The sequence below is a fragment of the Notamacropus eugenii genome, chromosome 4 (assembly GCF_028372415.1).
Source record: "Notamacropus eugenii isolate mMacEug1 chromosome 4, mMacEug1.pri_v2, whole genome shotgun sequence".
Lineage (NCBI taxonomy): Eukaryota > Metazoa > Chordata > Mammalia > Diprotodontia > Macropodidae > Notamacropus > Notamacropus eugenii.
Window position 1 is genome coordinate 286,874,342 of NC_092875.1, and position 25,976 is coordinate 286,900,317.

The 25,976-nt window shown below is 36.2% G+C and overlaps 1 protein-coding gene across 4 annotated transcripts in view; it reads left to right on the top strand.

Moving 5' to 3' along the window:
* SGK3 (serum/glucocorticoid regulated kinase family member 3) overlaps positions 1 to 25,976 on the top strand; it is a 158,673-nt gene that overhangs the window by 121,054 nt on the left and 11,643 nt on the right. For 3 of the 4 annotated variants that reach the window (XM_072604736.1, XM_072604739.1, XM_072604738.1), the window contains 8 exons: positions 3,480 to 3,537; positions 7,477 to 7,560; positions 7,654 to 7,785; positions 8,132 to 8,244; positions 8,335 to 8,371; positions 8,475 to 8,561; positions 16,265 to 16,360; positions 19,195 to 19,350. In XM_072604736.1, the coding sequence (XP_072460837.1) occupies positions 3,480 to 3,537; positions 7,477 to 7,560; positions 7,654 to 7,785; positions 8,132 to 8,244; positions 8,335 to 8,371; positions 8,475 to 8,561; positions 16,265 to 16,360; positions 19,195 to 19,350 (763 nt within the window). The remainder of the gene's footprint in view (positions 1 to 3,479; positions 3,538 to 7,476; positions 7,561 to 7,653; positions 7,786 to 8,131; positions 8,245 to 8,334; positions 8,372 to 8,474; positions 8,562 to 16,264; positions 16,361 to 19,194; positions 19,351 to 25,976) is intronic. The other variant, XM_072604740.1, reaches the window with a different exon arrangement.

Sequence of the window (25,976 nt, forward strand, 5' to 3'; positions counted from 1 at the left end):
AGCGCTCTATGGACTGTGGCGCCACCTAGCTACCATAACAACACATTTATTTCTGATCATATACCTTCCCTTTCCTAGGGACATGTCCACTGTAACAAAAATTTTAAAAGAAAAATGGCAAAAAGCAGACCAGCAAAACCAACCAGCACACAACCGTGTCTTGACAATGTATCCCCTATCTTTGCAATGAAGGGAAAGAGATGGATTTTCTCAGTTCTCACCAGGGGCCAAAAAACTTGATCATTATAATCAGTGTTGAGTTTTGTTTTATGATTCTTTCAGTTTACGTTGTTATAGTCATTGTATTCCTTTTCATGGTTGTGCTTACTTCACTCTCCTTCAGTTCATATAAGTCTTCTCTTTTCATTTTCATTCTTATTTTTATAGGACATCTCATTAATAATCTATTCTGTTATGTGCCACTATCAGTGAGCACCTATGTGGTTTCTGATTTTTTGCTGCCACAAAATGTGCTGCCATGAAAATTTTGACCTTGAAGTATATGCCTAGTATTGAGACCCCAGGGTCAAAGAGCATTGATATCTTAGTTATTTTTAGTATAAATTCCAAGTTGTTTGTTGAATTGATAGATTAATGTACAGCTCCACCAGTAGTATATGAAAAGGTGTTTAATAATGAGTTTAGTGGATTCCAGCTTTGTAGTGGTAAGCCTCTCAAATCTTCCTTCTGTTACCCATAATTCTGTTTATATCACTTTTACCCAGCATATTATGCTGAAAATTGGTTGTGGGGAGGGGTGTTGTCTGGAGAGATATTTAAAAGAAAAATGTAGTTTTGAATGGTCCTTTTTATCTATAGGTCCATAATTGTATATTTGAAGAATTAATGGTGTATAAATGGAGGGAATTTCCACCCTAGAAGTTTCCTGCACAGATGAAATCACAATTCTGCCTCCTCCCCAAGGATTATGAGCCAAATTCAAAAAACAAACATTGCTTGATTTTTTAAAATAATCAGTTGGAAAAATGTGTTCCCCATCTCTTGCTTAGGAGATGTAAATTTTATCTAGCTGTAGTCCATCCTTCACTCAGCTATCAAATAGATCCATAAGCACCTTGTCATTCCCTATTCAGTAAACTTCAATAGCTCCCTTTTACCTTCATGATCAAAAATTAAATTCTCTGTTTGACTCTTAAAGCCCTTCATAACCTGGCCTGTTCCCCACTTTCTCATCTTCATAATACCATACTCCCTATCATGGACTCTGTCATCTAGGGACACTGGACATCTTGCTGTTCTTTGAACAGGACACTCTGTCTTCTGACTGAGCATTTTTCTCTGGCTGAGACTCCCTCCTTCCTGATCTCCATCTTACAGCATTCTTGGTTTCCTTCAGACCTCAGTGGAAGTCCCATCTTTTAGAAAAAGCATTTCCCAGTCCTCCTTAATCTTAGGACCTTCTGTCTGAAACAATCCTCAGTTTATCTCATGTACGTCTTTTTTATACATAGTTCTTTGTGTAGTCTCTCCCATTAAACTGTGAATTCTTTGAGAGCATGAAGTTTTTTTGCCTTCTTTTGTATCTTAAGCACATAACAGAGCCTGGTACATAATAGGCACTGAATAAATTCTTGTTGACTAATTGCATTTTTGTATTGGAGTAAGCATATTTCTAATGTAGCTTCAGACCAAGAGTGACACCAAACTTTCTAGCAGTTTTTTCTCAACTTTGCCCACAGCTTTTCTCTTTCCCACCCACTAACAGAACAGAAGCCTGCTCGTTTATCTAAATAAAAGAAAGGCCTTAACTTTCTCTCTGATTTCTTTGCTCCTGGATTTCTTCTCTTTCCATTTGAAGGAAGAAACAAAGTTAAGTTGCACAGCCCTTGATAAATCTTTGTGAAATTGTGATTGTCTTTTTCTGTAGCTAAAAAAAGGTTTCTCAGTAACTTTTCTATCTATTCCAAGATTTCCCCGTCAACAGATATTACCAGCTATAAGTATTACATCCTATGATGCCAGGTCACAAATTTAGTTAGGATGTGTATTGCTTTCCAAACTGAACTTATATCTTTTCCCCCTAGCCCTCCCCTTTCCCAAAATTTCCAGTTTCTATCAGAACTACCATCATTCTTCCAGTCATTTAGGTTCATAACCTTGATATTATTCTGGATTCCTCTCTCTCTTCCTCATCCTACATAGTCAGTCAGTTGCCAGATCTTGCCATATCTGCCTTTACAGCATTTATGGAATCTGATCTCTTCTTTCCAGTTACCCAAATACTATCTTAGTTCAGGCTCTCGTAGGTTACTGCAACAGATTCCTAATTAGTCTTCCTGCCTCTCATCATTCTGACCCTCCTACACACTGCTGGCAGACTCTTCCTACTTATCCAACTCCAGTGTCTCCTTACTGTTTCTGGGATAAATACAGACTCCTCTGTTTAGCTTTTAGAGTCCTGTATCACCTGCTCATAGCCTGTCTTTCCATCCTCACTGGACATTATTCCTCATTCCACACTCACAATTGATGCTACAGTTCTATGTAAGTAAGTGCCAGTCTCCTGTCCATTCCATGTGTCCTGATACACTTCGCTATTCCACTTAATTCCCGCTTAATAATTAATAATTCCCTTTTTCCCTTTATTATGCAGCTCAGACACCATCTTCTACATGATGCCCTTCCTGTCTTCCCTCCTAATTTAATTTACTTTATTTATTTGTATTTAATTACTTTGTACAGTTTATTTATGCCATATTTGTATATATACATGTATGTATTTCTAATGTACCTGATGTCTTCTCTATTTGAATATAAGCTTCTTACACACAAAGATTGTTTCATTCTTTGTACATGTACCCATCCCTACCACTTGTCACAAGGCCTGACACATAGTAGGTGGTAGTAAATACTTGATTAGTAGATTGATTGATATCTTTTCACTCATTATATTTTTTAAAATATGTGTAAAATGCAAGTTTTAAATCAATTTTTATTGATTTTCTTTTTACATTGCTTCAATTTCCCTCTGGATCCCTTTCTCCCCAACCCATACAGCCATCCCTTATAATAAGGAAATATTTTTTTAGGAGAGAGAAAAAAATTCTGTACAACCAGTAGATATATTTTTAAATATTCTATGCAGTGTTCCACACTTGCAGAACCCCTTATCTCTGTAAAAACAAGGGGTGGGAGTATTTCTTCGTATTTCTTCTTTAGGGCCAAGTTTGTTCTTTAATAACTTTATATTTTTTTATTGCTTTGTGGTTGTCCTTTCCATTTACATTGTTATAATTATTATGTAATAAAGCAGAAATTTAAATTTTTTTAGATTAACAGTCCTAAAATTTACTGGGTTTTATTGGTTAATGACATTCTTAGGTATTTTATTAAATAGCTGAAACCAGCATGCCATAATGTTCAATGCTAATACATCACTCACAACTAGGACAGTCAGCTTTTTTCTTACTGAGATTAGTAATCTGGTTTACTTTTGTGTTTTTCTTAATTTGTTTTAGTGCAAAACCAACAGATTTTGATTTCCTGAAAGTTATTGGAAAAGGCAGCTTTGGCAAGGTAAAGGATCTCCACTTTCTTATTCAGTAAATTTATTGAACAAAAACTTAAGTGAATACCTTCTTGTGTTTGGAAATGTGTGGGATACAAAGTTTTATAAAGCAGTTTTTTCCTGCAGGACACTTACAGTTTAATAGGAAAGACAAGATATATGCATATATCTCTCCTATAAGGCATTGTTTCACAAGGCCCATAGAATAGTATAGAGATAGGAAGGAGGGAAGGAAATACTTCTAAGCAGGCTGGTTAGGGTTGAAGAGATACGCTTACATAAGAAAAGTGACTAAGACAAGTTCTAGATGAATACGTGATTTAAACATAAAGGTGATATCATAAACAAATTAGGAGAGCACAGAAGAAATTACCTGTCAGACCTGTGGATTAGGGGACAAATACATCACCAAGCAAGAGATAGAGAAGGTGACAGAAGGTAAAATGTAGTTTTGATTACATAAAATTTTAAAAGTCTGTACATATAAGCAAGATCAATTTATCTGATATTGGAAGAGAAACAGAAAATCGGGGTGAAAATCTTTGCAGCAAGTTTCTCTGATGAAAGTCTCATTTTTAAGGCATAAAAGGAACTGAGTCAAATTTGAACAAATAAGAGCCATTCCCTGAAGGACAAGTGGTCAAAGAATGACTATGGAGAATTTTCAGAGGATGAAACCCATGCTATTTATTAAAATCCAGATAAAGTGTCCTAAATCACTAATTATTGGAAAAATGCAAATTAAAACAACTCTTTGGTACCACTGCACATCCATCATTGGCAGAGTTGACAAGAAAGGAAAATGACAAAGACTAGAGGGACTGTGGGAAAACAGGTACATTAATGCATTGTCAGTGCATTAACTCATCCAGCTGTCCTGCAGAGGGGTTTGGAAACATGTCCCAAAGACTATCAAACTGTCCATACCCTTTGATCTAGAAGTACTACTAGTAGGTCTGTTCCCCCAAAGAGATCAAAGAAAGACAAAAAAGAAACATGAACAAAAATATTTATAGCAGTTCTTTTTATAGGGGCAAAGAATTGGAAATTGAAATGGTGCCTGTCAGGTAATAGCTGAACAAGCTCTAGTGTATGAATGTGATGTCATACTCTTGTGCTGTAAGAAGTGGGCAAGGGGACGGTTTCAGAGAAATTTGGGAAAACACGTATTAACTGATGCAGAACAATTTACACAATAACAGCATCATAAGGACAAGCAGCTTTGAAGGACTTGGGAATGCTGACCAACATAATGATCACCCACAATTCCAGGGAACCCATAATGAGGTGCTACCCACCTCAGACAACTGATGAATTGAGAACACAAGTAGAGGCTGTGAGCTGGGGAGGGGGAGTAGAGCGAGAAGTATGGCCAATACAGGAATTTGTCTTGCTTTAAATCTACATGAGTGTACCAAGGGTTTTATTTTTCTTGTTTTCTCAAGTAAGGGAAATAGGGAAAGGTGGGAAGAAGAGAATGTGGACCTGAAAATAAAATAAAATTGAATTGAATTTAGTTAAATTCAAACAAAAAGTGAAAGACATTGGAACGTAAATTTTTATTCCAGTTTTCAGTACCAATGTAAAATAAAATGATATTTAGTACTAAATACATAGTTAAGTACTTAATAAATGCTTGTTGACAGGCTTATAGACCATCTTTTATAAAAGGAAGTTTACTTAACAATAGCTTGTGAAGGATATTCAGCAAAGATAGCATTCAGTTGAATGCAGCCCAGTTCCAAGACAGCCCAGTTAGCCCCTACTCCTGTGCCAACCTTTTCATGCTTTAATCAGTCAACTTATAGCAGAAGTTTGAGCTACAGTGCCCTGGGCCAGTCAAATCTCAAGTATGATTTTACTGCCTTTTTAAAGAAAAAGTAGCCTCACTTAAGTGGCAGGGACCTTAGTAGATGTTGACCAAGTAGCCTAATCTTTGTGAAGTAACTATTGCTCCTGTCATATTGAGGAGAGGGAGTACAGTGCAGTCTCAGAAAGTAAGAGGCAGAGTCATCCAAGAGCATGTTTAACCCTTTTGTGAGGACAGGTGGGTGAGGTATCTTCAGTGAACTGGAGAAAACTGAGTTTCAGGTGTATATAAAAGAGTTAATGATATGATCCCAGCAGATTTGGAGGCTGTTAGTTAGGAACTATATGAAGCACAAAAAAAGTAGAAACTCATTTCAAGCAATTAATAAGAACATTTTCTAATAGAAGATACCAGGATTGGATGAGTGAAAAGAAGGAAGCAAAAGGTGAAGTGACAGAAGACTAAGGAAAGGAGCTTAGTTATGATGTTGAGAGCAATGGATTATAAAGGACAGTATTTTAATACATTTTGACACATTCATAGGAGAAAAAGAATTCTCACATAATTACCTCCCCTCTTAGCCTTTTTTTAAAAGAATAATCTCAGTTTCTTCATCTGAAATTAGGAGTTTCAATTAGATTAGCTCCAAGCTTCATTTTAGTTAATATTCTGTGACTTTTTTCTCTTTCTGTGTGTGATTCTAAACCATACTTACCAGCAGAGGCTTTTCTGCTCAATCCTTGCCATGGAGGAAGTCAGCGTGGTATAGTTTCTTACCTGGAATAAACAGATCACATTTCAGTGGCAATTTAATATTTACAAGTCACATTCCTCACTATGAAGTAGCACCAGTGGACTGAGAATTTGAAAATGTACATTCTAGTTCTGCTGTGCTTCAAACTGTCCTTGTAAAGGAAGCATAGAGTATTTCCTTCATAGGGGAGGCCCTGGAAACCATCAGGTCCATACTATATGCAGCCAAAACACTTCTGGAATTGGGAAATACCTAATTATTTTTTTTAAATACTGCAGAGCAATTAGAGTGTTAATGTGTGATTTTCTATGCCAGTATGCATTTCATGGGTCTCTTTATGTTAGGTTTAGTGGCCCCTGATCTAGCCTGTATGCTCTTACTTTACAGAAGAAGAAACTATAACCTGGAAAGGTTGGAAGTGACTTACCCGGCCAAGGTCATGTAGATAGAATTGAGGCTTGGGCTCCATTTTCTCCTGCTCCAAGCCCAAGCCCTCTCCTGTTACCCAGTGCTGCCCCTCATAGTTTACAGCCTCCTTCACTGGAGCTCAGCCATCTCTACTCCCCTGTCTTCTCTCTTTGTTAATTTGTCTCTCTAAACCTTCCACTAAGCTAAAGTTCTGCAGTATACTTATGTACTGCTGTGCCTGCCGCAGAGGGTCTGCTTCTTGAATAAGGTGCTTAAACTTCAGACTGAAGCTTGAAAGAAAAAACTAATTATAAAAGATATTTTTTTCTATTACATGTTTATCATCTCCCTCTCTGTCTTTCTCAAATACAAATCCTGACATAAAACTTAGACACTTGGAATTTACTAAAAGAAAGAGAAATTTTAGGTATTCCAAGTTCCAGTTAATTTTGTCATTTATCTGTAGTGAAGGAAGACGAGATTGTTAAAAACTAATAAGAGTTACTGATTAGAAGAGGATCAGAGCCTCATTCTTCTAATAATCTTCCCATCTGTTCTAAAGGAAAAAGGAAGTATTTGTAATAAAGCAAGTAAAATCGGAAAGTTTTCACTTTTCAAAATATAAGTAAGCAGTTATCACAGTTATTTTGTGTCTGCTTTTTTTCAAGTTAAGATTTTTCATTTATTGGTGAATGAATGGATTAATGAACAAAGCATATGTTAAGCACTACTAAGCACTGAATTTACAAATAGAAAAGTCATATAGTCCCTGCTCTCAGGGAGCTCACCTTCTAATGAGTGAAACAAGATGTAGAAAATTTCAGCTGCATGTCAAATGAAACAGTACTGTGGACCTGAGGAGACACTGGCAAAGCAGATGTTAATGCCTCATATCTTAATGTCATTTCTACCCACAAATTGTTATTAACAAAATGTTGAAAATTATGATTATTCCCTTATCTTCAAATGTGGCAGGTTCTTCTTGCAAAAAGGAAGCTAGATGGAAAATTTTATGCTGTCAAAGTGTTACAGAAAAAAATTGTTCTGAAGAGGAAAGAGGTAAATTAAAAGACTTGTGTATTGTCATTCTCAATTAATCAAAATGTTGTTCTTGGTGTATGTTACAAGTTGATTCTTTCCATTTTTTTCCAGCAAAAACATATTATGGCTGAACGTAATGTGCTCTTGAAAAATGTGAAGCATCCATTTTTGGTTGGACTACATTATTCATTTCAGACAACTGAAAAACTTTATTTTGTTCTGGATTTTGTTAATGGAGGGGAGGTAGGTTTTGCATATAATCTTGGGAGGTAGGTTTTGCATATAATCTTACTCTATTGTTAGTATTTCTAAATATCATGCTATAAATAAAAAGTCTTTTTCTATATCTCATTTACATTCTTATTTTGAGGTTATCTTTATCTGTTATTGTTGAGCTTAAAAAAAGAGAAAAGTAGTTCAAAAACACCAAGCAGCATACCATATCTAAAAAGGGAGAGAGGAACTTTTCTCATGTCTTCTAGGATAACTTTATTGTAAAAATAATGCCAATAAATTCAGCCCTTGGAATTATCAAATGGATGTGTATTACTTTCCACTTTGATTTTACCATGGATTTTTTTATTGACAGCTTTTCTTTCACTTACAAAGAGAACGGTCCTTTCCAGAACACAGAGCCCGATTTTATGCTGCAGAAATTGCCAGTGCTTTGGGCTACTTGCATTCCATAAAAATAGTATACAGGTAAATTTCATAAATGTTCCTAGTAATTATCATTCCTTTTCTTCTGATATCTTAATTAATATAGAAGTCTGTTTTTTTCTTTTGGGACAGGGACTTGAAACCAGAAAACATTCTTTTGGACTCAATAGTAAGTATATATTTTTTTTCTTATAGGTAATTCCAAAATTCTGTTAAAATATGTTTGTGTTTTGTGTGTGTGTATCATTATACTAATATCCTGTACTTCACAGGGACATGTCGTCTTAACAGATTTTGGGTTATGTAAAGAAGGGATTGCTATATCTGACACAACTACGACGTTTTGTGGGACACCGGAGGTAAGAAAGATGTTTCATTTGGCATTTTTAAACTGTATAAAAATTCTAATTATATGAAATCACAAATTGCATATGAAAAATCCCAAGTCAAGGAAATAGTATATAGTAAAAGCTGTTTATCTGACTAGAAGTAATTTTTCTTTCAAATTTTTATTTATTCCTTTATTATGGTATCAACTGTTGTAATATTAAGGGAATTTGAAGATCTTCCTGCCCCTAAATAGGCCCATGTGGCCTGCGAGCCCATGGTGGATGGAGCAGGGAGGGTGCCCCAGAGAGAGGGTGAGGTGGAGCTGAGAGAGAAGCAGAGCAGAGCAGCTAGCCTGGGTGAGAAAGGGGCATTTTGCCTAAGGGAGCTTGTTCGTGGGGAGGCTGGATGGAGAGAAGGCTTAAGGATGGCAGTCCTCCCTCTATTAGTAATGGGTACAAACTTCCTTGTTACTGTGGTGGAATTGGCTTTCTGGTATCTGAATAAATATTTTGGTTTTCTCTTTGAGGAAGAGAGTTTATATTTTGCTGATTTACCCTGGAAATACCCTGCATATCCATGGTGGCTGTGAGGGGTATCGCATTGACACCACAACTGTATTTCCTATTCTGTCCCTTCTCCCTCCCAGTAAACCATCCCTTATAACAAAGAATAAAAGAGAGGGGGACAAGCTTAGCTAAACTGACCAATATATTAAAAAAACTAGCGTTCTATATTCATAGTCCCCTGTAATTGTTTTCTTATTAATGCTCTTTCAGTTTACATTGCTGTAGTCGTTGTATATGTGGCTTTCCTCCTGCTTATTTCCCTTTGCATCAGTTAACAGGCATTCCTGTTAACCAGGATTCTTGCATATGTAATATTGTGGTAGTTTTATCATAATGATGATCCTGGATGGATGGATGCATGGATGCATGCATGCGTTTATTAAGCTATTCACATGTACTAGGGCTGTTAGGAGGTACAAACATTTATAAAACCTTAAGCACAGGGGATACAGATGCAAACAAGCAAAACAGTCCTCACCACACAGGAGACTATGTTCTAATGAAAGCAACACCTAAAGGGACTTTGGAAATGGGAGGGTAAATTCAAGGAGTTGTGATTTGGAACTGTCAGCTGGAAATCGGTGCCCAGTTTCTAGCAAGGAAAGCTTTACTTTATTTACCTGTCAGAGCCTAGGGTAGTTCTAGAGACAAAGTCCAATGTGGGAAGGGAATATAGAGGATGAGGATATTGCAGATTGCCAAAGTGCAGGTACCATGGTTTGGAAATGGTGGACAGGAAGTCATCCTAGGGTGTCTTCAGACTATCAAAAATGTTTGATTACACTCAGTATGATTTTAGTATTAAGGTATGTCTTACATTTTTGAAAGTATATTTGATTATATTTTTTTCCTTTGAAAATTAACTCATTTTTCATTAACTAGAACAAATAATTAACTAGATTACTAGTTAAAGGACTACTTAACAATTGATTATACTGTTTAAAGGGATGGATGTTTTTTACAAAATCTTTATAGTTTTTCCTCCTTTGAGATAAAAATAAAATGCAGTTAAAATACATTGTCTAGGATTCAATGTAACAAACACTTATCTAGATCCTGGTTTGTGTGGTATACAGTTCTAGGGATAGAAAGATAATCTTTAACTTCATGGAGTTTATAGGCTGGTACAGGGGGTAATTAATTAACTATACATAATTCACTCTAAATTCAAGACAGAATTGGATAAACTTAAAAAAGAGATCCATGCAAAGCAATGTGACAGATTTGATGGAGTGAATTGATTACTTTGATTAGGGGTAAAAGGTACGTAGAACAAGAATTCATTTCAGTAAGCATTTATTGGCTGGTTGTTGGTTGGTTGTTGTTCTTCGTTCTCGAAGAGGACCAAAAATGATATCACTGTGATAAAGTCAAGTTTCAGGGTGTCCAACTGTGACTGATCAGACCAATACGAGCTTGGAATGCTCTACCACAGTTGTGCACTGATAGTCCGTGTGAACATTTGCAATGGATACTCTAAATTTGTGCATCCTACATTTCCTTTGAGCTATTTCAATTCTGCTATGATCATAAAGTAACAGCACCTTCTCTGATGTGCACATGCCATGCTGAGCAGCCCTGTGCCAGTATCTCCTTTGTCATACAATCAATTCCAAAGTTCTTGAGAGTGTCCTTGTATTGCCTCTTCTGACCACCATGTGATCACTTATCCTGTGTGAGTTGTCCATAAAATAGTCTTTTTGGCAAGCATATATTTTGCATTCGAACAATGTGGCCAGCCCATCAGAGTTGTTCTCTCTGAAGCATATTTAGAATGCGCGGCATTTTAGCTTGAATAACGACCTCAATCTGGTACCTTATTCTGCCAGGTGATCTTCAGAATCTTCCTAAGACAGTTCAAATGGAAACAGTTCAGTTTCCTGGTGTGGTGCTGGTAGACTATCCATGTTTCACGGGCAATAGATGCCAGTGTTTGCTGCAGGGGTGCATCCATGAAGTTTTATTGCATATAGGTAAACGAAAAACAGTGTTGGTGATGAGACGGTCATGTGATGCACAAGCCTTCAGTAGTAAGTGATCACTGCTATTGCTGTTTCCAATTCCATTGCTCTCTAGGACTCCCTGCCAAGTCTGGTAGTATGAGCCTACTCTAGCATTAAAGTCACCCAGAATTATAAGCCTGTCCTCTTTTGGTGCATTGATGATATGGGGCTCTAGGTCTTCATAAGATTTTTCTTTGACCTCATCAGGATTTGTCATAGTGGGAGCATAGGCACTGATGAAGGTGGCATGGCGTTTTCCTGCAAGTGGTAATCGCATGAGCCTGTCATTCACTCTTTTTGGCAAGCATATCAGCTTGCTGAGTAGATTAGTTTTGATTGCAAAACCTATACCAGCTTCACAGCAATCCCCTTCACTGCACCCTCTCCAGAAAAGTATGTATCCAGCTCCAACTTCAGTAAGCTGGCCTTCATTTGCCAACCTTGTTTCACTCAGGGCTATTATTTGGATGTGATATCTGTTGAGTTCTCTTGGAACAAGAGCAGTTTTTCTTTCAGGTCTACTGGATTTTTTGTTGTCTATAAGTTGTGCACACATTTCATGTACCAATAGTGAACAGATGTTTTTGTACATTGTTTTGTGTTTTGACCACAGAGTGGGATTCCCCACATGCTACAGTAATCAGGCCAGCATTGGATAAGCAGACAATTTTTAGGGCACCTTTTCTAGCCCCCTTTCTCACACCAGGAGGTGAGCAGTGCGATCCTTAAAAGGCTCCTCAGACACACACAGAGTTGCTGAATCCCACTGTTTTCCAGTGAGAAAAGACCCTATAGTCTGGGCCACCTGTGTGCAGAGTTGTGATTACAGCTCTCAGTGTATCTGCACCTGCTGCTTCATCACTTGCCTGTCTCCACAGGACTTTAAGATAGGTATAATAGTAAAATGGTATGGGTGATGTCTTTTGATTTGTGCGTAAATTGGATTTTAGTGAGGCAGAGTTGCACGAAGTCGTCAGCCTCACTCTCTCTCCTCCAGAGTCACTACAGTCCAGTGGCAGGACAGAATCATGACGACTAGCATTGGCTCAGGATGCATTGCATGACCTTGGCATCTTTGATGTCTAGCCAAGCTCTAAGTGCTCCACATTGCCTGCTTCAACTGCCTTCATGTCCGTTGAAACAAATTGTTCTGATCCACCCATTCCACCAGGGAAAGTCTTCACATGCTTGGGGTAGACACCCCAATGTGTGCAAGACCCCTTGGTTACCCTCAGCCTGGTTTGGCCCGTCTACCAAAATGGTTTACCAGGGTATAGCCGCTGCACATGCTACAGCTTCTTGGAGCCACAGGTGAGAGTTGGGTGGAAGAGGTGGACACCAAAGGTGGAAGCAGGCCTGGAAAGGGCTCAGCAGCCATCAGACCAGAGATACTGGTCCTCCCTGAACACACCCTTGGTTGGTTGGTTGGTTGTTGTCCTTTTTTCTTGAACAGGACCAAAATGATATCACTATGCTAAAGCCAAATTATAGTGTATCCAACTGTATCATAGTTACTACAGCTTTTGGATTTTGTTTGTCATTACAGTGTTATTATTGTGTAAATTTATCACTTGATCCTGCACATTTCATTTTTCATAAGTTTTTAAGTCTTAAAAATTGTTTTTATAACATTGATGTTATAGAATAAACTATTCTTCTGGTTCTACTTAATTTCATTCTGCTTCACTTAATACAAGTCTTTCTGTGTCTTTTTTTACGTCTTTTTGAAATCATCTGTTTCCTCATTTCTTATAGCATAGAAGTATTCTATCACATCCATGTGCCATAACCTATTCAGACATTCCTCAATTGAAGCTATTATAGTAACACAGTTCCTGACACAGTCAACTTAATAGTGCTTTTTCATTCATTAATCCTTACTATTTTTACCTTAGAGAAAAGGGTGTCAGTAAAATGGTTAGAACTATAAGCCAAAATCAAAAGGTTAGAGGAATAGAGTCAATAGTTATGGGCCATAGGCAGGGTTTATTATGTTGTATTACTGCCAACACAATTTTCACAGCACTGAGGGCAACTATGAATATGCCAGCATAGTTCTGAATCGCAAAGTATAACAGATTCTCCATACAGAAGAAAAACATTTATTCAGACACCAGAAAGCCAAATCCCAACACCAGAAAGCCAGATCCGTCATAGTAACCAAGAAGTCAATACACATTAGCACTGCAGGGAACAAAGCCATTCCCAAACCTTCCCACCCCTGGTGGGGCCTTCCCACAAGCAAACACACACTCACAAGACTAGCGCTACCTGGCTGCCTGCATCTTCTCTCTTCCACCCATAACTGCTCTCACCATCTTCCTCCCAGTTCTGCTCCACCTGTTCAGCAAAGCTCCTCCTACCACATGTAACTTAGGCTTACATATGATTTAAGCAGGTCAAATGGGTGTATTAATGAATGGGAAAGATCTTCCCATTTAAATTACCATTACATATGTAGGCCAGTAGCTTTAATAGCACAGTTGGCTGAGGAGGGGGTGTGCATGTGGATGTGGGTGTTTTAAGCAGAAGCAAAGGAGGCATTAGAAAAGAAAGAGATAGAAGATGCATGAGAGAGATCTGTTGATTGCAGTAACATTGAAAAGGAAATTGATGGAAGTAAAAAAAAGGTTGAGGTCATCGAATCAAGAGGATTTGGCAACCAATTAAATCTGGGGAATAAAAAGAAAAGCTTATGGTGACTCTTTATAGATAATTATAATCCAAATTAATAGTGCCTTCCAGAATTATTGTAGATAAAATGTTGGAAACTTGTGGTGAATGAAATAGAATCTACAAGTCCGTTATCCAGAATACTCTTTCATTATTGCAACATATACTTAAATACTTAAAAGTGGAAACAAATGACTCCATGAGACAAAAAGAAACAATAAAAGTTAAATAATTGAAAACAATAGAAGAAAATGTGCAGTATCTCATAGGAAAAGCAGCTAGATAATTTAAGAATTATTGTACTACCTGAAAGCCATAATTAAAAAAGATCCTAGATATCATATTTAAAGAAATTATAAAGGAAAACTGCCCAGATATCTTAGAAGAAAGTAAAGTAGAAATTGAAAGAATTCACTACCAATCACCTCCTGAAAGAAATCCCCAAATGAAAACTTCCAGAACTTGAACTCAGGTCTTCTTTACTTAAAAGGCTGGCTCTCAATACACTATCTGTTTTTACCCATAGTTTTTTTTCTAATAAACATTTAAATTGAATTAAATTAAACTAATAATCTTCACCTAATTCTTAAGTATATTTTCATCCACCCTTGCTGGATTTGTCCATGAGAGAATAATCTAATTTATCTGTAGTTTCCTAGGATAGCAGATATTTTTCTTAAAACCACATTTTTGGAAAGGATAAAGTATGTTTTTCTTTGGAACCCATATTAATTTTGTGATCTGAAATTACTAAATGCTGTTTTCTGTATGGCACAGCACTCACAAGTGGAAGCTTTTTGAGTTGGTTTTTTTCCCCAAAAAACTATCTAACGTGGAAGGAAGGAGACTATGCTTTATACTAAAAAAGCCAGTTCTACTATACGATCCTTAAGAAACTGTAATTTGCTTCAGTGTTTTGATAATTTAAATGTAAATAATGGTTACTGTAATGAATAATTGATCTCCAAATACTGTTTTTGGAAAATAGCCCTATTAATTTCTGAGTAAGAATCAAATATTGTAAATTTGATTGACTTTTCTTTGAAAAGAAAAGAATGAATTATAGTTTCCAACTAAATTCTTCTAATGCCTTATGGGAAAATAACTGTGCTAGCTGAACACAACCCCTGATTGATCCATGTATAATAACCTTAGCACAGTGCTACATGTCCTGAGGACTAATCTCCATATATTCAGGGAATCTCTATAAAAACTTGGTGATGAATTTTTTTTTTTTTTTAACAAAAATAGTCAACGAACCAACTATTAAGGCTTGGAAAGGATGCAATCTGCTTTAGTGGTGAAGAGAGTATTCATGCTGAATAAATTATGGATCCTTGATGTGTAGGTGCTGAATGAAATCCATGCTTTCTCCAAGGAGGAAGGATATGATTAATTCCAAGTTTCTAGATCTAAAGACTTTTGCCCAAAATGTTTTTTCACTACTTAGTCTTTTTTAATTTAATTTTTGTGTTTGTTCTGAACTTTACAAGCATGAACATTTCTTTGTTCAAAGAACAGAAAAAGAGGATTACATATGACACTACAGGTTTCAGCTTCCCTTGATTTTAAAAATTATGGAATAAATTCATTATGTGTCTGACAGTTTTCCTCTTTATGTACATGTTCCCTACACACACATACATCATTTAAAAAACGTACACACCTTGTAACAAATAAACATAGATAAGCAAATTTCTTTAATGGTATACTGTCTTTTTCTGGGTCTGTTATCTAATAATTGATTATGGTCCTGTTACATTGACTAAAATGATCAAATGGGATAAAGCTTCATATGAAATTCATTAGTTGATGAGCCTAAAGATCTCATATAAGGTTTTCCCACCTGGTAAATCATGTGGGCTAATTGATTTTGAAGACCTGGTAGACCTTGAGAACAACAGCCTTCCTCCCTGAAGCTCAAGGACATTTCCAGCCAGGTCCAGCCTTCTTCTACATTCTCATCCTTCTCCAAAGACACGGTATCGGATCTTCTCAATTCAACCCCCACACCAGATTTCTGCTCACTGATAAGTAGCAGCTTTTAAACAATCACCACCACCACTCATCCCCCTAGATAGGTAGGTAGGTAGGTAGGTAGGTAGGTAGGTAGGTAGGTAGGTAGATAGATAGATAGATAGATAGATAGATAGATAGATAGATAGATAGATAGATAGACAGACAGACAGACAGACAGACAGACAGACAGACATAGATAGATAGATAGATAAAGATAGATATGCTCTGATTTCTGGGCTTCCAAAAGTTGAAAAGTAGCTTATATTTCAGCAAAAGTTTGTGTCTTCTATAATAGTGTAAATTTCCAAAAATTGAAAGTAGTAGATTGGTTATGATAGGGTAGGAAAAACCTATGTTTTTTTAATGATAGAATAATTGAACCATACTATTTTTAATTTCTGAAGTATTTTTACTAAGTGTTAATGACACTTGCTTGAGTAATTAATCTCTAATGTTTAACCCTCTATATAGTACCTTGCACCAGAAGTGATCAGAAAACAGCCCTATGACAATACTGTAGATTGGTGGTGCCTTGGTGCCGTTCTGTATGAAATGCTGTATGGGTTGGTATGTATTCTTTATTCTCTTGTGTCAATTTTAAGTAATTGTGGCTGATTTTTTGTTGTCAACTGCCAGTATTTTTTGCAAGTGGATTTCTCAGGTGTGGGGGTGAGGGCTGACAAACATAGAAAGAAAGTCAGCCAGATTGAATGATAGATTCAAAACAAACAGGAAAATAAATCAAATCTAACTCTTGTTTTGTTATGTTAATTTCACAGTCATCTTGGTTATTTCCATTACTGTTTTAATGGAAATGGATATTGAAATACAGCATAGTCATTTCATTAACTTATGAAATTTAAAGAATCATACCCTTTACCTAAATCATCATCCATTATCAAATTCTAGTATTAGAAAATACTTTCTAATTTCATATGCAAATTCTGATTTCATCATTTTAAAATACATGTAACTCCATAGTTTCCCAGCCTCCCTAGTAGCTGAGGATTTGTCCAATTTAAGATCTTGAATATAAAAACGTAAGTAATCTAAGTACTCATTATGTATGTCCCAGGATTATCAGATGTGCTTGGGACAATACCAGCAGAGTAACAGAAGGGCAGTAATTTTGTGTACTCGGCCTAGATAGCCTTACTTATTACTAGGAATATGGAAGTGCTTTTCATAGGAAGGAATTGCTAACAGTTCTCAAGTGTTATATCTAAAGAGGGAAACTGGGAGAGTTATCAGAAGGGGTGGGATAAAGCTTAGATTCTAAGAGATCTCCAGTAACTAAGAAAGAGTCTGTTTAGACATTCTTATAAATAACTTCAGCATCTTTTTTTTTTTACTTCTGTCCCTGACTATAGATCCTGAAATTGAAGGTTCAGTAAAGCTATATTGCCAAAAGAGGGCAATAGGCTTTACCTTCTTATCTTTCCTAGACTTCCCCAGGCTTGTCCCCAGAAAGGATACTTGGATTGCTTGTGAAGGAGTTTCTCCCTAACTCTCCTCCTGCTCAGATATCCCCTATAGGCATCTTTCAGTAGTGGTCCCACAGGGGACAAAAAAAAGATGTCACCAGGAATCTTTTGGAATAATTGTTTCTGATGCTGAAGGGTTAGAAAGAGAATGTCATGCCACTGTTCTGTCTCTTAACTACAAAGCTGAATATATAGTAGATACTTAATAAATGCTTTTGTAGGAGAAAGAACTTTTTCTTACTCCTGGAAGCTAACATATCTGCTGTCAATTGATAATACTAGTTTCTGCTGCACACAGATCTTTTTCTTTTAATGCTTTATTGATATGCACGTATATTTTTTTCTTTTTTCAACACCATTGTTACGTCCCAGTCAATGGCTTAAATTGCAAATTAAAAATAAAAGATGTTTAATCCAAGAGGATATGATCATAAGGAAGACAATCTTTCTCTGACTTTCTTCTGCTTTTAGGGGTAACCAATTATACTAACCATTTGTACTAATAATTTACATAGACTGATAACTTAATTTTTTTCTACTTTAGTTTTCCCATTATTAGTATTTTCACAATGTGAAATATTTTTTAAGCTCTTTGAAGGAAAAAAAGATGACAAATGTAAAATAATAATGTTGACTGTAAAGAAATATAAAGTAGAAACCATTATGTGTTCTTTGAACACATAATATCATTACCCAAATTAAGATATATAGGAAGGTTTGTTAGAACAATTTACATAAAATACCAAGAAATCAAACTTGGAAATACTTTTCAGTTAAAAGACAAAACTCAAAGAAATTCCCATAAGTTTAACTCTTCTTTTTTCTCTTTTTAACTAATTCCCTAAACACCAAATTATAAAGAAAATTTTGGCCTTCAATGTTATATTTTTTACTGATGAACTCAAATTAATTCCTATATATGAATTAGTATTCCCATTTTTAAGGAATCTGTGTCATTGCTATTAGAACTAGCCAGAAATTTTATCATCACTTCACTTTCACTGGAAATTTCTTGACCTCTTAACTTTTTAACCTTGTCTTTAATTATGTTCCATGTTTGGTAAAAATGGTTTGCATTTGGTTTAATTGTTCAGTCTCAGTAGTCAGTAGTTTTATACATACAACTAACCAGAAGAAGGAGGTGGTTTGGTATTAGGCAACACTTCAAGTCCTTTTTCTTTTTCCTTACAGGTTTCTTATTGTATAGCTGTCTTATTATTGTTATTAACAATATAGTGTAATAACAATGGCTCATGGTTATATAACTGTGAAACTTGAAGCTAGAGCCAAAATGACATAGTATTCATTATTCTTCCTGCTGATTTCCTCAAAATGTTATTAATCAGATCTTTTGATATGCTTGCTGGAATTTCTGGATGGTGATATTAAAGTTAGCTATACGAAATCAAAATGTTTTACACATGTGAAATGAGTGGGACTTATAAGTCTTTATACTTCTTTATACTTGTAATATTACCTGTCTTCTATCAGGATGTTTAGTGTTGGCAGCTGTACATTAACACCTGAAGCACTACAATGCTAAAATCTTGAAAATCATGGTACAGTTCTTTTGAATGAATATTATCAGAGAGACTGTTGTATTTGAAGAGTAATGAAGCTGAAATTGGTTGTGAAATGTGTTTTGTTTGGTGTAAACAAACGATTAGCTGTGTTATCAGGACTCGACTTCAGTTTTGTAGTTGAATTTACAGATGCCCAGAAAGCCCTATGTTTCATGAATGACCAAGCCTCTCCCCAGATTTCTTATAGTACCCATTCTGAAGGGATGGGTGAGAAGTCCTAGGCTTAATTAAAAATGAGATAGTTGGGGCCCAACTGTTTTTAGCTCCAGAATTTTAGCCCATTTTTGGTAGCCTCAGCTATTACTTAAATGTTTTTCCTTTTGCCTTTGTGTAGCCTCCATTCTATTGCCGAGATGTTGCTGAGATGTATGAAAACATACTCCATAAACCCCTAAGTTTGAGGCCAGGAGTGAGCCTCACAGCCTGGTCCATTCTGGAAGAACTTCTTGAAAAAGACAGGCAAAATCGACTTGGTGCCAAAGAAGATTTTGTATGTAATATTTTCAATAATAATTTTGTTTATTTTAAGAACATCATTAAAAGAACTTAGATGCATATTTATTAATGGCTAAGGAAAATGTCTTCCTAATTTTTCTATCTTATTATTTGTTGTATCCAGGGGACACATTTTCATACTTGTATGTAAAATATACATACATAACATGTATATAAACATAATATATTTCTATATATGTACAGATAATGACCATATAGAAACATGCCCTTAAAATTGCAAAACAAAACAAAACAAAAAACATTGGTTCCTTGAAATCATCTATTAAAGAATTGTAGCCAGAAAAGAAAGCAGAAGTTTCTTACAAGTCATATCTCCTCTCTCAACTTTTTTTAAATAAAATTTTGAGGTTCTTGTTTGTTTTTCCAAACAAAAATTCACTATCTGCCTGTCTTCTCTGTGCCTTCTCACCCTACCTTCTCCCAACCATTGAGAAAAGAAAAAATCCACACTACAAACTTTATGTAGTTAAGAAAAACAAATTCCCATTTTGGTCATGTCTGAAAAAATATGTCTCTATCAGGAAATCTCTCCAGTATTTCATATGATGATTCTGTTCTGAGGGGATAGAAAAACTTGGGGAGTTAGGGAAGTTGTTTAGTTGTTTCAGTCATGTCCAACTCTTTTGACCCCATTTGAGGTTTTCTTGCAAAGATACTGGAGTGAACCTTCTCCAGCTTATCTTACAGATGAGGAAATGGAGGCAGATGGGGTTAAGTGACTTGCCCAAAGTCACACAGTTAGTAAGTGTCTGAAGCCACATTTGAATTCAGTTCTTTCTGATGCCAGGTGCTCAATTCACCGTGCCAGCTGGCTCCCGTAGTTAGGAGAAACCTGAGCACAAATCTTTGGTTGATGTTGATATTGATGTTGTTTTTGTTGCTGGATTTTGTCTGACTCTTCATGACCCTATGGATTATATATCGCTCCAAGTCCTTCTATCCTCCACTATATCCTGAAGTCTGCCCAAGCTCTTATTTGTCACTTTTATGACACTTTCTATCCACCTCATTCTCTGCTGTCCCTTTTTCCTTTTGCCTTCAATCTTTAACAATATCAAGGTCTTTTCTCATCAGTCCTGTCTTCTAATCATAGTTAGAAGTAGCCCACAATAGTATTCCCAAACTATTTAAGCTTCAGATTCAGTACTTGACCTTCCAATGAAAAGCCTAAATTAATTTCTTTAAGTATTGACTGATTTCATTTCCTTGCAGTCCAAGGGACTCTCAAAAGTCTCCATATCCACAATTCAAAAGCATTGATTCTGCAGCACTTAACTTTCCTTATAGTCCAGTTCTTAGAACCATACATTACCACTGGAAAAACCATAGCTTCCACTCTACAGACCTTTGTCAGCAAGATGATGTCTCTGCTTTTTAGTATGCTGTCCAGATTTACCATAGCTTTCCTTCCAAGGAGCAATTGTCTTGGGATTGCATGGCTAGAGTCGCCTTCTACGGTGATTTTTGAGCACAAGAATATAGAATCTGACACTGCTTGCATTTCTTCTCTCTTTATTTGCCAATACATGATAGGACCAGTTGCCATGAACTTGGGTTTTTTAATGTTAAGCTTCAAGCCAGCTTTTACACTCTCTTCTTTCACCCTTATCAAGAGGCTTCTTAGTTCTTCTTCATTTTCTGCCATCAGAATGATATCATCTGCATATCTGAGATTGTTGATATCTCCCAACAAACTTAATTCTGGATTTTGATTTGTCCAGTCTGGCATTTCATGTGATATACTCTGAATATAAGTTAAATAAAGTGACAGTGTACAGCCTTGTCATATTCCTTTTCCAGTCTTAAACCAGTCAGTTGTTCCATGTTCTGTTCTAACTGTTGTTTCTTAACCCACAGACAAGTTCTGGTACTCCCATTTCTTTCCCACATTTTGTTGTGATCCACAAGTCAAAGGTTTTAGTGTAGTTGATGAAACAGTAGTAGATATTTTTCTTTAACTCCCTTGCTTTTTCCATAATCCAGCAAATGTTGGCAATTTGGTGTCTAGTTCTTCTGCCTCTTCAAAAAACTAACCTGCACTTCTGCTCATTTTCAGTTCACATATTGCTGAAGCCTAGTTTCCAGAACCTTGAGTATGACCTTGCTAGTGTACAAAAGGAGGGCAGCTGTTCAGAAATTTGAACATTCTTTGGCATTGCTTCTTTAGAATTGGAACATAAACTGATCTTTTCCAGTCCAGTGACCAACCATTGTTGAATTTTCCAAATTTGCTAGTTTAACAGCATCATATATTAGGATTTTAAGTAGCTCAGCTGGAATTCTGTCACCTCCACTAGCTTTATTGTTAGCACTGCTGCTTAAGGTCCACTTGACTTCATTCTCCAGGAGGTCTGGTTCTAGATCAGTAACAGTATCATCATGGTGTTTGGTTATGTTAAGATCTCTCTTACATCCTTCTTCAGTATGTTCTTGCCACCTCTTCTTAATCTCTACTTAAATCTCTACCATTTTTGTCTTTCATCATGCCCATTTTGGGATGAAACATTCCTTTGACATCCAATTTTCTTGAAGAGATTTCTTGTCTTTCCCATTATGTTGTTTTCTTCTGTTTCTTTGCATTGTTCATTTAAGAAAAGCTTCCTGTTTCTCCTTGCTGTGCTCTGGAGCTCTGCACTCAGCTGGACATGTCTTTCCCTTTCCCTTTCACATTTTCTTTCTTTCCTCAGCTATGTGGTAAAACCTCACCCGACAGCCTTTTTGCTTTCTTGCTCTCTTTCTTTGGGATGTTTTTTGCTGCTACCCCCTGTACAACGTTACAAACCTCTGACCATTGTATTTTTGGACACTCTACCCACCAGATCTGATTCCTTAAATCTACTGATCACCTCCACTTCATATTCAAAAGGGTTGTTAGGTCATACCTGTATGCTAGGCCTGATAGTTTTCCCTACTTTATAGAACTTCTCTACCTTTGATTGCAAAATATATAAGCAGTCTGATTTTTATAGTGACCATCTGGTGATGTCCATCCATGTGTAAAGTCGCTTTTTGGGTTGTTGAAAAGGAGTGTTTGCTGTGACCAGCGAGTTATCTTGAAAAAACTGTTAGTCTCTGCCCTTTTTCATTTTGTACTCCAAAGCCAAACTTGCCTGTTATTCCAATTATCTTTTGATTTCCTACTTTAGTGTTCTAATCCCCTGTGATGAATGTGGCATCTTTTTTTTCTTTTTTCTTTTGGTGTTATCTCTAAAATAGAGAGTGTTGTAGGTCATCATAGAATTGAGCAACTTTGGTCTCTTTGTCATCAGTGGTTGGAGCATAAATTTATATTACTGTGATGTTAAACAGTTGCCTTGGATTTGAACAGATATCATTGTTGTTTTTGAGATTGTATGCCAGTGCTGCTTTTGTCACTCTGTTATTGATTCTGAGGACTATTCCCTTTCGTCTAAGGCAGACCTGCACAGCATAGGGCCCATAGGCCACTTGCGGATTTTGGGCAGCCTGCAGAAGAATGCAGGGTTGCCACTGCACGCTCCTCTTCATCACATGACCTGCGACAACCAACCATGATCATTCTGTCTCTAGTCTAATCTGTCTGCAGCCTGAAGAAGTTTAACATTTTAATTTTGGTCCCTACCTACTGCCACGTTGTGCAGGTCTATTATAAGGGATTATTGCCCAAGTAGTGTATATGATGATCATCTGAATTAAATTCATCCATTCAAATGCTGATGTTTAAATTTTCCATCTCCTATTTGACCACATCTAGCTTAGTTCATAGATCTATTGGAATGTTCCTGGTTCCTATGCAATATTATTCTTTGCAGCATCAGACTTTCCATTTGTCACCAGACACATCCACAGCTTGAGTTTCCTTTTGACTTCAGCCTAGCTGCTTCATTCTTTCTGGAATTTCTTGTACTTAACTTGTCCTCCACTCTTCCCCAGTAACATATTGGACACCTTCTCACCTGAAGGGCTTATCTTTCAGTGTCATAGCTTTTATAATTTTAATACTTTCCATGGGGTTTTCTTGGTAAAGATAATGGAATAGTTTGCCATTTCTTTCTCCAGGGGACAAATCCTACTACTTGTGTGATCTTGGTCAAGTCACTGACTCAGTTTTCTCATATGTAAAAGAGGAATGTTAATATTTGTAGTGTATGACTTCCTAGGATTCTTGTGAGAATTAAATGAAAACGCGTATATGTTATACTTTACAAACCTCAAGAACTCTATGTAATTGTCAGTTATTGCCAGTATTACTAAATGAATTAATTTTGTTACATTGAAGGCAAGTATAACATGCGAAAAAGCTACCATATACACTGAGAAAAACCTACTTAAATGTAATTTTTCTAAATATATGAGAGGGCCAGTAGATACTTGAAACATTTGTCAACTTTTAAATTACTAGCAACAGATTAAGATTCTATCAGTAAACACATTACAAGTAATTATACTAACCACAGGATAATGGTTGTATTAAAGAATTTAAAGTCTGTCTGTTTCCCAGTGTTTTGATTTAGTCACACCCCACATCAAAGATTAGTGACTACTAAAAAATAAGTTATGGTTGTGTAGCTTTCTATAATGAGGAGGCACTTTTTTTTTTCTTCACATTTAACAATCTTTAATTTGGAAAAGAAGTCAATACAAGCCATTCTTCAGGGTTTGGTCTTGGGGTAAAAGGAGGGGTGAAACGACCTATTTTTTCCAACTTTAAAAACTACCAAGCACAGGGTAAAAGTCATAGATAGGGCTATTTAAAAAAACTCAGCCAGCCCACCCTCCTCCCCCCACCAACAGTTCTAAAACCCATTCCATAATCTTGTTACATATTCCTGCAGAAGATTTACAGTTCTGCTTCAACTTATATCACCATCTCCAAAATACTCAAGATAGCTTAGCCTCATTGCTGTAGAATATGTAATGCACAGCAAGAAAATAATTACTATTCTTTCAGTAACCATTACTTCTTTAAAACTAGAACTATTTGTAGAAAGAAAACTTGCCAAGGAGGCACTTTTGAAAGTTTGTTACCCCATACTTTCTTATAGCCATTCCGGTTGGGAAAATGCTTATAACAACAAGTTTCACTTGTGATATAGCTGGGACAGAAACATTGTGTAAAACTTCTCTCACTTATCCAGGATAGGATGTTTTCTGTTTAGGAGAAGTTGTTAGGAAGCAGTTTACTGACTAATATGTTTTCCATTTATTTTACCATTCTATGTTCTTTTGACTTTCACGTAAACCCGGGTGGAGGAAAAGGTCATTGAAATTACATCAGAATACCCCACAGGTTTTGGAGTTTTGGCCCCTTATTTTTTTTTTTTAAGTGCTTCTCTTTAAAAATTTTTTTATTATGACAACATTCAGCAACAACCATCAGTATTTCAGTATACAAAGAACAGAAAAGAAGGTTGAAAACATAAATCTTTTACATAGTTTGGGTTTTTAAAGTATATGTTAAATTTTACATAATAGCAGTAAAATTGCCCTTTTTTTCACCTTCTGAACTTTTTCCTTTTCTAAAAATATATCACTGGTGCTCATCACTACCCACTAATTCACCCTTCCCTCTCTTTTCTTTTTCAACACTTTACATTTTTATTAAAAATATTCATCCAAAGCTAAATGCCTAGAAATATATTATTGGTCCTGTTTTTAATACTCCGGGCTTTAATAAAATAAATTCTGTTTTAAAAACCAGGGTCAGGAATAGCTAATGTGATAAACACGTTCTATTACTATGCTGTTAATGAATTCACAACCTAATTAGAAATATGCGCTTGTGAGTTACTTTTACAATAACTTGTAGGAAATCATTAACCAATCTGGAATTAGGCCATGGGTACTCAGTTGGGTTTTTTTTGTTTTTTTTTTTAGTGCTTGATCTGGTGCCTAGACAAAAAGATTGGGCTACAACCTCTTTCATGCCATTTGGCAACTAGAGACATTAGAATTTCCAGCTGCATTCCTCCTACATACTGCCCTGCAAACTCAGTGCTTTTACTTAAGTGCAGAAAAATGGTAGTTTAGTTTTTTTTTAAGTTTTTCTGATGTCATTTGTTTTCATACCACAGTCATTTCTAAATACACCATCTATTCCCACCACTCATTAAAACTTCCCTTATAAGGAAGAACAGTTGAATAAAAAATAACTGATACAGTGATCATGTCTGACAGTTTATTCAAAATCCTTCCTCCATAGGTCCCTCCTTCTCTGTGGAGAGGGTAGAAGAAGATGTTTTCTCATGATTTATTCTTCACAACCAAGATTGGTTATAAATATTTCTCCAAGTTCAGCTGGTTTTTAGTATTCTTTTCAATGACATTTTGATAGTCACTGTGTATATTATTTTTCTGGTTTGCTTATTTCAGTATGTATCAATTGGTAGAAACCTTCCTCTGCTTTTCTAAATGTTCATTATTTCTTACTCCTCAATAGTCTTCCTTTACATCTGATAACTACAGTTTGTTCAACCCATATTCCTCAGTTGATGGCCAACTTTCCAGGTTCCTTTCCAGGTCTTTACTACAATAAAAGTGCAGGTGGAGGCATAGTGGACAGAGCACTAAGCTTGGAATCAGATGTGGCCTCTGTTTGATCCCAAGAAAGTTACCTAACTT